Source organism: Ictalurus punctatus, chromosome 14 (assembly GCF_001660625.3).
Source record: "Ictalurus punctatus breed USDA103 chromosome 14, Coco_2.0, whole genome shotgun sequence".
Lineage (NCBI taxonomy): Eukaryota > Metazoa > Chordata > Actinopteri > Siluriformes > Ictaluridae > Ictalurus > Ictalurus punctatus.
In genome coordinates, this window is record NC_030429.2 from 24057396 (window position 1) to 24075787 (window position 18392).

Sequence of the window (18392 nt, forward strand, 5' to 3'; positions counted from 1 at the left end):
CACATCGAAATGAATGTCTATGCAAAAAGTTTTTACACCGTATTGACACCACTACTCTTTTGGTATGTAACAGCGGTCAAGTTGCTGTTACGTTTATCGTTACATCTAATAGCCTCTAAGACCTTGCGATCGTACGGAATGCCAAGATGTATTCGTGTGTATGATTGAAGAAGAAACAAAAAAGACAGAGCATGTAAGTTTTAAACACGGAGTAAAATTTATTGAAGGGACATAAAATACTATAGGTATACTATAGAGTTTACAAATTTACCAATAGGAAAGCTTAAAAGTGAAATATAATACTAACCAATGCATTGCAAATTGTCATGTAGAACTACATATACATACAGTGTATGGCCAAAAGTATGTGGACACATATATACTTGTCGAATATCCCGTTCCAAAACCATGGGCATTAATATGGAGTCAGTCTCCTTTGCTCTTCCACTAGATTTTGGAGCGTGGCTGTGGGGATTTGTGCTCATTCATGTACGAGAGCATTAGTAAGCTTGGGCACTGATGACAGGCAAGATGATGTTCTAGTTCATCCCATAGGTGTTCACCCGGGTTGAGGTCAGGGCTCTGAGCAGGAGTTCTTCCACACCAACCATGGCAAACAATGACCTCGCTTTATACACAGGCGCATTGTCATGCTGGATCACGTCTGGGCCTCTCAGCACCAGTGAAGAAACATCTTCATGCTACAACATTCAAAGACGTTCTAGACAATTGTGCGCTTCCAACTTTGTGACCACATTTTGGGGTGGATCCACATATGGGTGTGAGGGCCAGATGTCTAGATAGTCTTGGCCGTATAATTATTTAAACAAATCACGGCAGACAAACGTAAACAACGGGAGTAACGTCAATCAGGTATCTGGATTTGAAGATGTGTTTGGATTAGCTGTTGCCTCTACGTTGGTGCACTTGTGTTTCTTAAATGTATTTGAATAAGTGAATCTCTTCCCACAGTGTGCGCAGTGATGCAGCTTCTCTCCTGTGTGAACAAGCTGATGTTGCCGGAGATGACCGCGTCGTCTAAAACTCTTGCCACAAAGTAAGCAGTGATACGGCTTCTCTCTCGTGTGAATCCTCTGGTGTCTTCGGAGAACACCCTTTTGATTAAAACTCTTCCCGCACTCCGAGCAGTGATACGGCTTCTCTCCCGTGTGGACCAGCTGATGCGTTCGGAAAGCATTCTGCTGTCTAAAACTCTTCCCGCACTCCGAGCAGTGATACGGCCTCTCTCCCGTGTGAACACGCCAGTGTCTTCGGAGATCGCTCTGTTGGACGAAGCTCTTCCCGCAACCCGAGCAGCGATACGGCCTCTCTCCCGTGTGGATGCGTTGGTGTTTTCGTCGATCGCTGTGATGATTAAACCTCTTCCCACACTCCGAGCACTGATACGGCTTCTCTCCCGTGTGAACGTACTGGTGTCGCCTGAGCGTGTCGCTAAGAGTAAACCTTTTCCCACACTGTGAGCAGGGATACGGTTTCTCTTCCGTGTGAATGCGCCGGTGTCTTTGGAGATCGCTCTGTTGAGTGAAACTCTTCCCGCACTGCGAGCACGGATACGGCTTCGCTTCGGCGTGAACGCGCAGGTGTCTCTGTAGAGTATTCCTTTTATTAAAGCTCTTTCCACAGTGGGAGCAATGGTAAGGCTTTTCTCCCGTGTGAATGCGCTCGTGATCTTTGAGATGACTCTGGTAGGTAAAACGCTTCCCACAGTGTGAGCAGCGATACGGCTTCTCTCCAGTGTGAACGCTCTGGTGTCTTTGTAGAGCAGTGCTGCTGTTAAAACTCTTTCCACAGTGAGAGCAGCGATACGGCTTCTCTACCGCGTGAATACGCTGGTGCTGTTTGTAATTACTCCCGTTATTAAAACTCTTTCCACATTGGGAGCAGCGGTACGGCTTCTCTCCTGTGTGAACGCGCCGGTGTTTTACGAGACTGCTTTGGTGGTTAAAACTCTTCGCGCACTCCGAGCAGCGATACGGTTTCTCTCCTGTGTGAACGCGCTGGTGTGTTTGAAGATTACCCCGTCGTCTAAAACTCTTCCCACAATGTAAGCAGCGATACGGCTCCTCTCCCGCGTGAACGAGCAGATGGGTTCGGAGAGCATTCTGTCGTGGGAAACACTTTCCACACTGTGAGCAACGGTACGCTTTCTCTCTTGTGTGAACGCTCTGGTCTCGCTGAAGAACAACCCTTTCGTGAAAACTTTTCTCACACTGTGAGCAGTGGTACACATTCTCAGCTGTGTGGACACACTGGTGGGTTTTGAGATTATTCGGCTGAGTGAAACCCTTCCCACAATCGAAGCAGTGATCAGTTTCTTTTTGTATTTGTCCATGAGTTCCAGAGCATGTCTGTGGTCTTCTGGGCAACACGTTCACATTTTTCACTTCCACGTATTCTTGATAGTGGCTTCTCCTTATGTGAATGTCAAGGTAAGTCTGAGACAGGTAGGAAAGTGGACACCAGGAGCAGAAGACTTGCAGCAGGGTATCGTTCATTTCTGGAGCATAAAAAAATGAAATGCGTTAGAAAGTCATCGAGAAAGCGTTCTTAACTTTCTTTCAAACAATCCCGACATGAACAAAAAACACAATGAAACGTAACCTATGAATTCTGGATGATAAAACGGCAGTAAACGACCGTATGCTGATAAATCCATAATGCGAAACAGCCGGTAATGCAAAGGGTTTACTTTTGGAAGGAAGTCGTCTAGTAATTTTGCAGATTCTACAGCTTACGAGCAAAGTCTCGTACCACAAGACGTTCCCGGAGTGAAGGTTGAGGTAGACTCTGGTAGCGACCACCGACCTCAGTGCATGGTCACAATACTTCTTTATATTAGGACCTTGTCTATTTTTCTTCTAAATGGTTAAATGCACAATTTGCAAAAGGGACTAGATCAGGGGTGTCCAATCTTATCCGGAAAGGGCCGGTGTGGGTGCAGGTTTTCATTCCAAGCAAGCAGGAGCCACACCTGATTCCACCTCAGTAGACTCAGGTGTGGCTTCCGCTTGGTTGGAATGAAACCCTGCACCCACACCGGCCCTTTCCGGATAAGATTGGACACCCCTGGACTAGAAGTTAGGGACGAACGTCAAGACAAGAGCCCAGGAGTCATACTGGTGAAGTATTCAGTCCCTCCAGGATTTTCCGATCGCAGAAATGAACGAAAATCAAGGAAACTCCGCAATATTCGCAGGAGCGTGCAATTTTTCAAAAATTACCCAAGGTTGTCCGCAGATTTGGGCCGAGACGCGTCATGTGACATCATCACGACGCGCGTTCAGTCGAAGCCCTCTTCGAAAAGGTCTCATTTACCAACAAACATCACTGTGCAAGACAATTTCATGCAATTCAAGTCGTTTTTTTGAAAAGAAAAAAAAAAAAAGCACAAAAATCTCTGCAAACTGCTTCACAAATTTTGAGAAGAGCCGCAGCGAAAATCAAGCATTTTTGGCCACAACAGTCACAAAAATCCTGTATGGACTGTATAATGAGACGAACCACATCAGCCAGTTCTGAAGGTGGTCCAACCTCAATGTCCTAATTCTGTCTAAGGGGACTTGGGGACGTTTCTGTTAGCGTAGACCCCAAAGCCAGGTTGGTACTGTTCAACTTTGAAATGATTTAGATATGAATTTGTTGTCGCAGACAATCATCATTGTTTAATCACGGCTAAACTGTGTGCGAATTGCACAGTGTGAGAGGGTAAAGTAAATAAACGCACTCAAACGAGCTATCAGAGATCACGACTAATGTGAGAAAATGTACTCTCATACTGTGGCGCTGGAGCGGTGTCGCAATCCATTCTTACTTTTTCCACTCGCATCAAAATGCACGTTTATACATTTTACATTTACAGCGTTCGGCAGGCGCCCTTATCCAGAGGTACTGTGTAGTCTCCATCAGAACCATACTCTCATGCAGGTCAGCATCTAAGAATACCATAGAGCTAAAACCCTCTTAAGCCTGGTTTGTACTTCTGTCAATGGTAAACACGGCATGCAGAGATGTGTATGTGAATGCTTGTGTTCCCCGACTGAGTTGTGAAAGTGTAGTCTGTTAAAAATCTGAGGGAAAAAAAATAGCTTGTGACAGAAACGGATCAAAGACAGTTTGTAAAAACCTCAGTTCATGACATCTAACCATACACCTTCGAGCCGGAATATGTAAAACAAGAACTGTGTCAGCGAGAAGAGCAACAGGAGCCAAGTAGAGAGCAGGTGAGGGTCTAAATTATACTGGGCCAAATAACTGAAGTTAACAACAGCACAAGTAGCTACCATGATGTCAGCCAGCAACATTACACCTTTGTGGTCACTAACACCTTTGTGTTAGCGACCTTACTAGCCACCTTACTACTTACATGGGTGAGTACAAGCATTTGTTAGCAGACGTTAACTAGTTGTCCTACCTCAGTTTGGCTCCTTTTGTCAGGTTGACCGGGCATGGAAATCTCCTCTGGTCTCCATTTTGTACTTAAAATAGACAGAATCAGCATTTTTTTTTTTAAGCATCTATTTTGGCAGAGGACCCAGTAACTCCACTTTCAAATCTCTTCCAGACTCCTCAGGTTTGACGTGCTGGCTGCACACTCGTACTGTAAATATCCATAATTTTTGGTGGTGTATAGACCCCTTTAGTGCTTGTAAACAAAAAGATACACAACCTGGTTGCAAAAAGACCCGTGTAGCCTAGCAACCGGACAGTACTTGGTTATATGCTGACTGAATAATCTATCAAGAATTTTATTTAGGAATCGGACTGACGTTGGCTGAAGATGTTATCCATTTGTTAGTATGGATTACCACTAAAAGACAGGGCGTGCTATTCAGCAAAACTAACACTTTCAAATGGTGTAACTCTACAAGACTATTATGGCTTGGTGCCCCGGTCATTGGCTAAATGATCCTAGCCTAAAATGACCAGACATACGCTATATGACCAAAAGTATGTGGACACCTGACCGTCACACCCATATATGCTTGTGGACATCCCATTGTTCTTCATTCTGTATTTCCAAGCCATATATGGTTCTTCAAAAACTCTTATAAAGTTATAAGCACACAATTGTAGAATCTGTTTTTGTATGCTGCAGCATTACAATTTCCCTTCACTGGATCTGAAGGACCCAAACCCATTTCATCATGTCTATGCCTCTGTGCACAAATGCCAGTTCCATGAAGACATGGTTTTCCAAGGTTAAATGGTGAAGAACCCGAGAACCGACCTCAATCCCACTGAACACCTGTGGGATTAATTGGTATGCTGACCGTGCACCAGGCCTTCTATATGGTTGTGATGGTACAGTATCCACATACATACACTATATGGCCAAAAGAATGTGGTCACCTGACCATCACACCCATATATGCTTGTGGACATCCCATTGTTCTTCATTTTGTATTTCCAAGCCGGTAATCCCACTGACATTAGAGTGTCATGCATCACTAACATGTCCGGATTCGTTGATCGCAGTAGGGATAAACAATGGTTCGATTAAGTTTTTGAGTACTGCATGCTGGGTATTGTAGCTTCACTACATCAATGATGGAGATGTTTCATGGAATATCAGTCTGACCTCTGGTCATCACCTTCAGTTCAGTGGGAAAATAGAGAGAGAAATATTGTTGAGACAATCAGTTTGAATATTCTAAGTAGCGGTTCAAGTATCTCCAGTACCTCCTTATCCACTCATCAGTGGGCTGCACTGCATTCCGGTCTTACCTGGGTTAACAGCCACCTTGTGCCACTACTTTGCCACAGAATGAGGAATCTTTTCCCAAGTTCATCCACAGTCTATTCATTCTGGTATTATCCCAGTTGTGTTTTTGACCTGCTGTATTTTCAACTATACTCCTAAATCTGACAATGTCCCATTACCTACACACCTCTGAGACTTAAGGGGGCTTCACAAACTGGTGCTAATATAGCCAGACTACTCTTGGTGGAAATGGGACTGGCCAAGGAGCAGCTGAGCATGAACCCTGAACTGTGGTGCATTTGGTCATAGCCAGCATGCACTGTTCCCATGCCTCCTTTTGCTCTGGCTCTACAGTTGCTAGATTATTAAATAAAGTATAAGTACTTTACATGGGTCCTATATGGCTCATAGAGCTTTGGAATGTGACATCCCACCACACTAATCCACCATACTATTGCGTCACAGTTAGGCATTGAAGCAAGTTAACTAGTTGCTGTTCAAATTCGGGTTCATCATGGTATTAAAAATAAACAAAAACCAGGTGACAAAAATCCGGTTAGGACTTAACCATTTGAGGAGCACTTTTTCTTCCAGAGGGTGTCGAATGCAAGGCCGAGGTCTTTGCCGTAGTCATCTTCGTACCACATCAAGAGCTCCTGTCCCGTTTTGATCGGTTGACAGCAACGGTAGAAAATCCCCCCTCGATACTGGAACGCCACTAGATTCTGTTCTTTACCATTACGAGCACAATTCACATACCTGGAAAATAAGAAAGAGACAGTGAACAAAGGATGAGAGAGTGGCACGAAGTCATTTTATTTATTTTTTTTTTACTAAAGATAGAAACAGAACGAATGGTTCCATTTAAGTCAGTTCACGCTGTATCACCACAACGCTGGGTTGCATTGGGATGGTCCATGTAAGGAGAGCTACAATGCAGCCTGATGCGTGTGCGTTTCGTCACGAGATGTTTGTTACGACCTCCTCAGGCAAGTAACAGCGGAACGAGAGGACTCTATTTTCCCCATCGTTGTTCAGTTATCCTCAATAAGTATCCATAGGTGATATGGCTCCATCTCCAGTCACAAGCAGCGCTTGCAGCTAACGAGGATGAGGACACGTTTCATCTCTGCATTTAAAAGCTCAGCCTGTCTGAAGAAGAAACTATGGAGATACAGACAAACCAGTCTATTTTATAAAAAAATTTTGGCTGCTGAAGGGTCACATACGATCTTCTTGATTCATGCAACCCCAAAAATAAATGTAGAGTGGCCTTCTCATCGACTAGCCCAAAAGCCTGATGAGATTCATATCTGTTCTTACGTCTGGTCCCAATAATTTGTGTTACGTAAACACAAGCGCCTACAAGTGTGGTAGAGAGAGGAAATAAAATCTTTCCTCACCAAAAAAATTCAATTTGTGCTCGGAAACTCAAAAAGACCGTCACAACCTCAATATTGTGATTCCAATATTAATATTAAAACAGACATCTACATATTTTTCCAATCAAAATGTTAACATTTCATAGGTTACTCCACTCAGTCAGTCCAGGGAACTAGTTTGCTTTGATCGAACTAACAGATGCTACTCGTCTTGGGTTCTGTTGAAGCGGATGTCAGTGGCAGAGATTTCTATAGTAGCCTCTTGGGCTTTCACTCATACATTTGTGCACTGTTTGTAATTTCTGACCACCTGTGTGGCTCTCACTATGCCTTTTATTGGATTAAGAGGACACTGGGGAGTTATTTCCCCACCTTGGATATGACCGTGTGAAGCGTACATCCCGTACTATGTGTTATTCCAAGTGACGACTGAAAGGGAATGCACATATGCACTGAATGAGATACGAGTCTGGCCTACTCCACACAGCAGTCGTAGCTTGATGGAAAAACCACCTGCTTCACTATGGGAAGACAGTGATAATGAGGGGTACGTCATCTCACTTACAGGCATGAATAGATTTGTTTTCAGGCAGATACGCACGCAAAGGTCTGGTATCACATCACAGTACTTCAGTAAACAGTAGTAAAGCAATACGTAATATTTTCACATCAAATAAGGAATGCTAAAATCAACGACTAAACAAACACCCAAAAGTGCAGTCTTCAGCAGAGTATTCCTCACCTCATCCAGTTAGAATGCATCTCCCTCTTTGCATCTATGTATTCCTCACATCGACTGCTCTTGGATATCTAAAGAATATATCAAATAAAATATAAGAATATATTTGAATATACATTGAATATGATTCTCAAAGTGCAGACTTTCAGTTTTAATTTGAGGGTATTTACATCCAAAAAGTGAGAACGGTGTATGAATTACAGCACTTTTATATGTGGCCCTCCCTTGTTAAGTCTGCTCAGCTGTTTCATGGACAGGTGTGTGTTATTTCACTAATTATTCCACTCACAAGTAAGCAGATAAAAAGGTCTAGCATTGATTTCAAGTGTGGCATTTACATTTGGTATCTGTTGCTGTTAACTCTCAATGTGAAATCCCAAAGAGCAAGCAATCACTAGGCTGAAAAATCAAAAAAAAAAAATTTATGGGACTCAATTTGGTACATTCTTAAAAAGAGAGAACTGGCACTGAAAGAAAGAACTGGTGAGCTCAGGAAGTCCCAAAAGACCACAGAAAACAACCATGGTGGATGACAGAATTCTTTCCCTGGTGAAGAAAAATCCTTAACGTAAACAGTTAGATTTGAGACTTCATTGTGGGCCTAACACTTTACAAAAAATTCTGATAGTAATTATAATTGGACAGTGATTTAAAATGCTGTTTGTTTGTTTGCTCTCCTGCGATGGTCAGAAACCATTCATCATTTCAGGAGGGACATTAGACCAGCAATTTGTAAAAGGAAGATGTATTTTTGTTTTCCTACGTTCATGGGGAAATACATCTGCCTTAGAGGGAAGGGTCATAGAAAATCAATACAATACAACTATCAATCAATACAAGGTATCCTGACTGATCACATAGCCGATATACATCGATCAGACATATCATTAAAACTGCCTGCCTAATATTATGTAGGTCCCCCTTGTACTACCAAAACAGCTCTGACCAGTCAATGCATGGACTGCACAAGACCTCTGAAGGTGTGCTGTGGTATCTGGCACCAAGACATTAGCAGCAGATCGTTTAAGTCCTGTAAGTTGCGAGGTCGAGCCTCCATGGATCAGACTTGTTTGCCCAAAAGGTTCCACAGACGATCGATCGGATTGAGATCTGGGGAATTTGGATGCCATCTAGTACTTCGTCATGTTCCTCAAACCGTTCCTGAACAATTTTTGCAGTGTGGCAGGGTGGATTATCCTGCTGAAAGAGACCATTGATATTAGGGGCTTCTGTTGGCATGAAGGGGTGTGCAACAATGGTCTGCAAAAATGTTTAGATAGGTGGAACGTATTGATGTAATATCCAAGGTTCCCAGCAGAACATTGCCCGGCTCGCCTTCTTCCCATAGAGCATCCTGGTGCCCTCTCTTCCCCAGGTAAGTGACAGACACACACCTGGCCATGCACATGATGTAAAAGAAAGCATGATTCATCAGACTAGGCCACCTTCTTCCACTGCTCCATGGTCCAGTTCTGATGCTCACATGCCCATTGTAAGCACTTTTGATGTTTACAGACATCTAACACCTCACTGGAGATATGCCATGTGCCAGCCGGCTTCAAGACCTCTACTATCATCCCGTCCCCCAAAAAACAGGCCTGTCGCTCTGACATCTGTGTTAATGAGGTCCTTTGAGAGCATGGTGCTGTCCCACCTCAAATCCATCACAGACCCTCTCCTGGACCCCCTGCAGTTTGCCTACAGGTCTGTAGATGACACAGTTAACATGGTCCTCCACTTCATCCTCCAGCACCTGAAATCCTGAGGAACCTACGCCAGGATCCAATTTGTGGATTTCAGCTCTGCTTTTAACACAATCATCCTGGCTCTGCTACAGGACAAGGTCTCCCAGCTGAGTGTGCCTGATTCCACCTGCAGGTGGATCATACACATGTTTTCCCAGTCTTGCATCCTGTCAGACAGGAAGTCTGGTTCCCCCCAAGGCTGTGTTCTTTCTCCTCAACTCTTTTGCCTTTACACCACCAGCTTCACCTCCAGTCACCAGTCCATCAAACTACTGAAGTTTGCAGACGACACCAACCTCATTGGGCTCATCTCTGAGGGGGATGAGTCTGCCTTCAGGTGGGAGATTGACCATCTGTTGACCTGGTGCAATCAGAACAACATGGAGTTCAACGCTGTGAAAACAGTGGAGATGGTGGTAGACTTTAGGAAGAGCCCAGCCCAACCAATGACCCCATTGTCCTTCAATGGACCACTTTTGGTAGGTACTAAGCACTGCATACCAGGAAAACCCGACAAAACCTGCCATTTTGGAGATGCTCTGATCCAGTCGTCTAGCCGTCACAATTTGGCCCTTATCAAAGTTGCTCAGATCCTTATGCTTGCCCGTTTTCCCTGCTTCCAACACATCAACTTCGAGAACTGACTGTTCTCATCCTTGACAGGTGCCACTGTAATAAGATAACAAGACAATCAATGTGATTCACGCCACCTGTCAGTGGTCTTAATATTATGGCTGATCGGTGTACATCCCACTGTTAGTGTTTCCTAGGGGTGATTAAAATTATAATGATATTATCTGAACAGTTAAGGGGTCATCTGAAAAGGGAAGAGAAGCGGACACATTCATTGGTTCATCTGTACTAAATGTCTGACAGTCTTAGATAATGCCATACTTTAGACATTTATAATCCATCCATCTTCTACCGTTATTAATCCTTTTTCAAGGTTGCGGGGGAACCTGGAGCCTATCCCAGGGAGCATGGGGCACAAGGCGGGGTACACCCTGGACAGGGTGCCAGTCCATCGCAGGGCACAATCACATACACACTCACACACTCATTCATACACTACGGACACTTTGGACATGCCAATCAGCCTACCATGCATGTCTTTGGACTGGGGGAGGAAACCGGAGTACCCGGAGGAAACCCCCGCAGCACGGGGAGAACATGCAAACTCCGCACACACATGGCCCCGGCGGGAATTGAACCCCGGACCCTGGAGGGTTATTGTTTTAAGAAACTAACTCACCACCCAAGAGTAGCCACTATTCATGGCTTCCTCTCTGTCCACCAGGTCTCCTTCACAGGGGCCAAAGTGTGCACCAAGTGGAATAGACTCCCCCTTATTGAACACCCCGAGGCCTGCATCAGGAATGTCACTCTTTCCAACCTCTAGACCGGGTGGAAGGGTTTGTCTGGCTCGGTCATCAATCCCCATGGGAACAGGGGTATCAAAGATAAAAAGAGCAGGACCATGAACCTCACACTTGTTGGTGAAGTAGGATCTGCAGTCCTCACAGTCTGGAAAGGGAGGATGCAAAAAACGTTAATTGTGCAGTCACAAATTTAGCTTAAACAGACAGAATAATTGCCAACAATGTTATGTAACCCTGGAACATGTCTTACAGAGAAACTCATCATTTTCTGGTTCTTCCTCTTTTACTGTCTTCTGGTCGACAGTGATGATTAATCCCACGTGGCTTGATGTCCCGTCACCTAAAATTCCATAATCTGAATTTCATAAACAGTCATCTCAAGTAAAAATAAGAAATACAAAACAGAAAATGGAGAAAAAGTGAGTGGTGTGGAACTGGTTCATTCACAAATTACTGGACTAAATTAGTTGGACTAAACAGCTAATGTTGCCTTACAGAGATAGCCTTCATCTTCAGGTTCTTCCTTTTTTACAGGGTTCCGATAGTCCACAGAGTCTGAAGTCGTGCAAGTCTCTGTTGTGACATCACAAAGCTAATGATCAAAAAACAATAATACTTGTTTAGTAACCAAAGTCTGAAAGCAGCTTTTGATTTTCTTTCACACTTCATGATACAACTGCACATATTAGAATTTGTGTGTGATTAGCCGGATAGCTTGCAAGCCCAGGAACGAAAGTGTGTACACACCAAAGCATATTTCTCAGCGGTAAAGTACAGAAAGCCAGTCAGACAGGGTTTGGGGTGACTTTGCTAACTTGATTTATAAAAGTGTCTCTGGGTATGGTTGGCACAATCCATTCTTGCTGATGGGTGCCTTGCTGAATCTGTGTTGTGTACTACCCCAGACAGTCCTAGACAGGAAGGTACAGGTTTCAGAATCACAAACCCAGCATAGCCAAATGGGCAATTCACATGGAGACTTAAGGACGCAACAGTCTGGATCAATGTTTAAATACCTACCAGAGGCCCTGCACTACCCAGGAGGGGACCATATTCTCAGACTTCTGGTAGGCATCCAAGTGCCCTCATCTATTCCCTGAGGCAGGCCCTGATCTCACTATTCCTTTTACAACAGTCTTCCTCTCCCTGCTCATCGTTCCCAAGCTAATCGTTCCCCAGGATTCAGTAACTAAGCCACAGTCTTGCATATGGCCGCCAGGATGGCTGGCAAGACTTTGAGAGTAACAGATGTCTTTTAATCTCATTAGTGGTCAGAACAGCCTGGAAGCTTCCTCCCAGAGCAGAGATCCCAAATGGACAGTAAGCTTTGACCCTCAGTCAGGCTGATGACTACAACCCAACAAGAGCCCCTAGTATATAGACCTTGTATGTGCTTGAGTGGAAGTTCTGCGAATGGTGCTTACCTCATCTGGTAAACATGGTACATAAACTGAATGTTAGGATTTAGACTTTTCACCAGGGAATGGTAGCTAGCTGCCATCTAAGTGCACCACTGTACTTTGGATTGCTCCGCTGTACTCTCTCTAGGGTCCCATAGGCCCATAGAATGAATAGCAAAGCATTTCCTTCGGTGTCTGGTATGTGCACCATGGTGCTATTTGGAGCAGACAACAGACAGTCTGACCCTCAGACCCACATTTTATTTGTTTTATAGGTAAGACTCAAGGATCTCCCTTGTCTAATCAAAGACAGACCAAGTGGTGGACATCAGCACCTTGGCCTATAGACAGGCAGGACGTCCAGCCCCTACTGTGGTGTTCCACTCTACAAAGACCATCTTCTCCTCATGGCCCTTATTAAGAGATGTTCTGCTCCATGATGTCGGTGTTGCTACTACCTGGGCAACACCATGAAAGTTCTTCTGGTTTTACAGCAATAATATCAACCCTCCCAGTGGGCCGAGTTTAGCAGTCAACTCTGAGCATCTTTCACAACAGTCTTATGGTGAGTTTGGTTATCCTGGTGGTTCTATGACTCTCGGATAACCACCAGGGCCCTTTGTCATTCATAACTTACCAACTCGGTCAGAAGGTTTTTACTGCAAATACAGCATCATGCATCACTAAAGGTCCTGGTTGGAAGTTATTGGCACAAGGTGGGGTTGAGGCTGTGGGTGGGTGCGATTCGCAGAGAAAGCTAGTATCCCTCCCGGTTCTTTAATCCGCTAGCACGCATGTTTTTCTTTTGCTTTTGTCTGTGTAAGTAAAACTGACTGGAATAAATGCTACCCATTCAGCAGCATTCTGAATTTTCATTGTTAAGGGAAAAGACTCGAAAATATACGGCTTACCCCAGAGCAGCAAAAAGTTTAGTGCTCTCTGGAACTGGAGTGCTCCAAGAATAGAGGCTCCCCTGAGCAGGAAAGGCAACCCTAGTACGAGTGATCACTCAAAAATACGGCAATGAGCAGTCTTTTTCTCCAAAATAAAACAAAACAATCGACATGTGTACTTTCTGTAAAGGTAAATGGGGAATGATTTAAGTTTATTAATATAAAATACAATATATCAGTGCATGTTTAACTTAGCTAATATTAGACAAAGTATATATTTAACATCGGTTTACTATATTTATTAGGGATGCCACCAAAAATATTTGGACAAAAATGGTCAAAATGGCTCTTTTGGTTTTCGGTTAAAAGAGAGGGGGAAAAAAGGGACAAAGATTAAATAGGCCTACAAAGAAGTGTCAAATTTAACACAAATAATGTTAATGGTGATGATAATTAGATGGGGATAAAATACACGGTTTTGTTTTTTTTTCTTTTTGAGCTGCACTGTAAAAGGATTATGTTGTTAGATTGTTGGTGTTTTTTTTAATGCTTTACGGCACAATACAGCAAAATCACTTCCTGGTTGAACAAGTGGTCAATTTTGTACGCCCTTCTCTTCTCAAAACAGAAGTGGTGCAAATGCTTATTTCCCCATCTTTTTTAGGCTAATGGTTCTGGAGGATTAAATCGATTATCGCGACGAGGAAAACATCAGTATCACATAAGCGTAACGTGCTTGGCTCGGTCGATTCTGATTTCCTTATTTTAGGTCTTTAGTGTTCTGATATCTATCAAATGTACAAAGCTTTAAAATGAAAACATTATTAAATCCATTACCTGTGAATGAGCAGGACAAGGAGGGTATGGAGTTTTTTGGGAAGAAACCTCTGCCGATTCCATTACAAGAAGTGATTCTGGAAACAGAAGCTAAGATATAAACAGGACCTTTTGTAAATCAACACACTTAACCATGAAAATTTCATTTAGAAAGTACGATCACTCAACTGAGCAGATATAGACAGAACACACAAAGTAAATGATAACTGGTAGTAAACATGGAAACCACGGTAACCGTGAGCTGTTCATGTTTCCGAACGTAAATCTCTACTTGTGTTGATGCACCACCTGTCACTCTGTTCGCTGCTAATGTCTGTTACAGTTACAAGATTTGTTTATAGGGAATTAAAATCTTAGTTGGCTAGGATGCAGTGGCCACACTCGAATACATAAACCTGAAATTTGTTAAACATTTGCCGATGCACAGAAAGACAGATTTTGCCACAACCACAAAAAGTCATGCGCTGAAATAAATAGGACGCAGCACACGGAACCTGAAAGCGAACACATACCATAAGGATTACCATGAAGTCATGCAACTGACAGCAGTGATTAATGCTGATAATAATGATTACAATAAATGAATAAACGGGACACGACATACAAGCCGAAGCCTGGTTCTCACGCCAACCAGACCCATGCACCCTAACTCTAACTCCTGAGTGATACAACTCCTGACTGGTACAGTATACAAGGTTGTGTTTTGTTTTGTTTTTCAAGATTTTTATAAATCAATTCTTCTGAAATATAATGTTATCAAATTAAACTTTTGCATCTTTTCTTCGGTATGACCAGCAAGTTCAGCTGGAGATCTAACACAACACTTAGGCTAATCATCCAAACAATTCCTATTATTGTTTTGAATCCTAAATACATAAAATGTTAAATAAAGATATTTAGACTACGAATAAGTACGGAATTAAATAGACCAACCATGATAGCATACTAGTGAGTATAAATTAATTCGATATTCAGCAACACACGAGGGCCATCTTAGCCAAGGTAATTCATCAGCTAGCGGTTCACTTGAGGGGCACGCTGCTGTAGGAAAATAATAAACGACGGGCTGAGGTGAGGTGAGGTGAGGTGATGTGGCCTGATACGAAGCGGACGTATAATCGCAGAAATCTATACCGCAGCAGTTCTCCAGCGATTACATTCGTTATTTATTAAAGAACGACACGTCTGCTTCATGTCGTGTTTATGGGTATGTCAAACAAGTTACTTCCTTTTATGACTCACATTTTACATTTATATTTATTCATTTATTGCAGACGCTGTCATCCAAATGAGGAAATACAAGCACAGCGACATGTCAAGCGGAGAACAATACAAGTAGTGCTACAATACAAGATCTTTAATGAAGTTCTAGAGAAGCAAAGTACGCAGAGTAGAGGTGTAAGTGCCAGTGTAATTTTATTTTATTTTTATTATTTTTTTATTTTTTAAATAATGGGGGTTTGACAAGTTAGGGGTTAGTTAAGTGTTCACGGAAGAGGTGGGTCTTTAGTTTGTTTTTGAAAATAGTGACAGATTCTGCGGTCCGGATTGAGGTTGGAAGTTCATTCCACCACTGACGGACGGTCAGTTTGAAGGTTCTGGAAAGGGACCTTGAGCCACGTTGAGTAGACACTAATAAGCATCGGTCGTTAATCGATCGCAGATTGCGTGAGGGAACGTAAACCTCAAGGAGAGTGTTGAGGTGGGCAGGGAGTGAGGCTGTTCCAGACAAGGCCTTGAATCTGAGGAAGCCAGCGGAGTGAGATGGAGATGGGTGTGACATGTGTTCCTTTGGGCTGGCTGACTTACGTCATAGCAGCTATAAAATTGTAGATCCCTCACCGGACCCTCACTCCACCGCCCCCGCCCCTTCTCTCATGATATTAAATCATACATGTTACCAAGAAACTAGAAAGCCCATCAATCCCAGAAATTTGACATTACAGCTTGGGTTGTTAGAAAGCGCTGACACTGGAGACTCCTTCCATAAATGTTTGTTTAACATCTCCTGACAGAAAACCTCGCCATATCTGAACGTTCATTATATCAAGCTGTTTATTATTAGTCTTTTTACGATTCTGTGACGTCCTAGTCGTTACTATAGAAACGAGAACGTATTAGAACGCGCGCATTAGCATAAACAAACCTGTGATGTGCAGCCGGAAGTACACTCAGCGCTACTGTCGGAGCAAATTAATCAACCCCTTTTGACCAATCAGAATGGAGAATTCAACAGCGCTGAGGTGTGAATGGAATAATAATAATAATAATAATAATAATAATAATAATCTTATTGTTGTGGTCAGGCACAAAACGACTACGTCACACCGAAAACTCCTAAAATGGCGTCTCGTTTGATGTTAAGTGCACTGAACAGGATGTAGAGTCACTCCATTGTTTAATTTACTATATCAATAAGGAGTCCGAGTTACCTGAGCAGGTCAGCAAGTGGGTCTCCGTGTCACTTAACTCGGGCTTGAAAACAAAACCGAGTCAACACCTACCAACCGAGTCAAGTGTACACAGTGACGAGCTTATTATTATTATTATTATTATTATTATTATTATTATTATTATTATTATTATTATTTCTAACTCGCTCAGAGCCTGTCATAAATATTTCCCTGTAGAGAAGATTAAATCATTCAGACAGCGCTGCAGTCCTTCTTCTTCTCCCCCTCCTCCTCCTCCTCCTCTTGGGAATGTCTAGTGTTTGGAGAATCAACATCTGGTCTCGTTACTGCCAACATCTGGGCTGGAGTCTGGGGCCAGATTTCAGGTAGTCTATTCCAGTGGTTCTCAAGTCCACCGACTCCCTCAGTGTAGATTTATCTCATGAACATTTATTTAAAACAGATGTGGCACCACTATGTACATTTATGTGATGCTTTTAATGATATTTAATTCAATTCCAGCTGTTAATGATATTTAAACCGAGATATAATTTGCCACGAGCGTGTCCAGGGCGTGTCCATGTCTTCTCCTCATGCCTCCTGGGATAGGCTCCAGGTTCCCCGTGACCCTGAAAGATAAGCGGTATAGAAGATGGTTGGATGGATGGATCATTTTCCACAACAAATACTGCAGACTAGCTATGTATTTTGCTTTTAGCGGTGTATGGAGCCAGGGTCTGATTATAATACAATAACAGGGCACAACACGCCTCACAGCACGCTTCATTTCGCATTTTACTCCTCAGATATAGAATATATTGATAAAGTGCACTCAATATGTGTAACTAACATCTGGGATGATTACTTAGAAGCATAATCTAATAATCAATATTAGTTAACATGCTATATTAGTTAAAATAATCTATATGTGTAATCAATGTTCAGAAGCATAATCTAAAACCATAAAACACCTTCTACTGAGCTAGAAGACGTCTATGTTGTACTGCACAGCAGGTGTTTTTCAGCACCTCTGTATTTCCTGAGTGAATTCAGTTCGAAGAACCGTGTGTTTTGTCTACAGCAGCTTCACTCCATGGCAATAAATGAGCAATTAGACATTCACCAGAACTGTGTTTCCAGATCAAAGCCCTTTAAGCTTGCAAATAACAAGCAGTGTCGAAATAACAGATCAGACTTCCAGGATGAAGTGTACCAGGCTGGGACTAAAGCCAGAAAATCATAAAGGTAGAAAGGTGAATTTTGGGGCAGGGTAAAAACCTGATAAAACCTTTCAGCAAATCAGACGCAAGGCGCATGCGCTGCATAAAATTAACCTTGTCCTAATAAAACCTTTAAGAAAATAGAATTGACCGTGCATGCGCCGCAAATGTAAGATATCATATAGACATGAATAATTCATTAAGGCGATGGAGACTGGTTTGTTTTTTAGAAAGAAGAGGTTAATCCCCCGCCTACGAGATAAGTTTACTGTTTCAGAAAAGTATATAATAAAGGCATGTTTGTGCGTGTTTAATTCAGACTTTCTGCAGAATGTCTCACTTTATTGTTTCAATAAAGTTTGATTACTTTCTGACAGCTACAAACCCTGTGTCTCTGAACTTTTCTAGTAAAAAAAAAAAAAAGTGAAGTAAAAAATGATGAGTTTGAGGTTGGAGGATAACTCTAAAACTCCGAGGGACAGTAGACCATGAAGGGGCAGATTTGAAGAACCAGCCTGATAGTATAAGCAGCCATGAAGTAAGTAAGTTCTTAAAGTATCATGTGTAGTTAGATTGTTTAATCACGGGTCTGTGTTTGTAGCATGACTGAGTATTAACAGGTAAATCAGTAAACCCTTGCTTAGTTGTGACTCTTTTGTTGTTGTTGTTGTTGTTTTTCCTC

General features: G+C 42.7%; 1 protein-coding gene across 4 annotated transcripts in view; it reads right to left on the reverse strand.

The window, feature by feature from the left end:
- The window catches only part of LOC108274551 (zinc finger protein 431), a 68363-nt gene extending 51596 nt beyond the window's left edge, over positions 1-16767 (reverse strand). The window contains exons 1-8 of one of the 4 annotated variants that reach the window (XM_047159951.2): positions 16244-16527; positions 14098-14174; positions 11463-11559; positions 11218-11307; positions 10841-11112; positions 7847-7914; positions 6291-6481; positions 88-2518 (exon numbers count right to left, since the gene is read on the reverse strand). In XM_047159951.2, coding sequence (XP_047015907.2) covers positions 870-2518; positions 6291-6481; positions 7847-7914; positions 10841-11112; positions 11218-11307; positions 11463-11559; positions 14098-14160 — 2430 coding nt within the window. In that variant the 5' untranslated portion in view covers positions 14161-14174; positions 16244-16527 and the 3' untranslated portion in view covers positions 88-869. The other 3 variants (XM_053685948.1, XM_053685947.1, XM_047159950.2) reach the window with 3 other exon arrangements.
- Positions 16768-18392: the final 1625 nt, after the last annotated feature.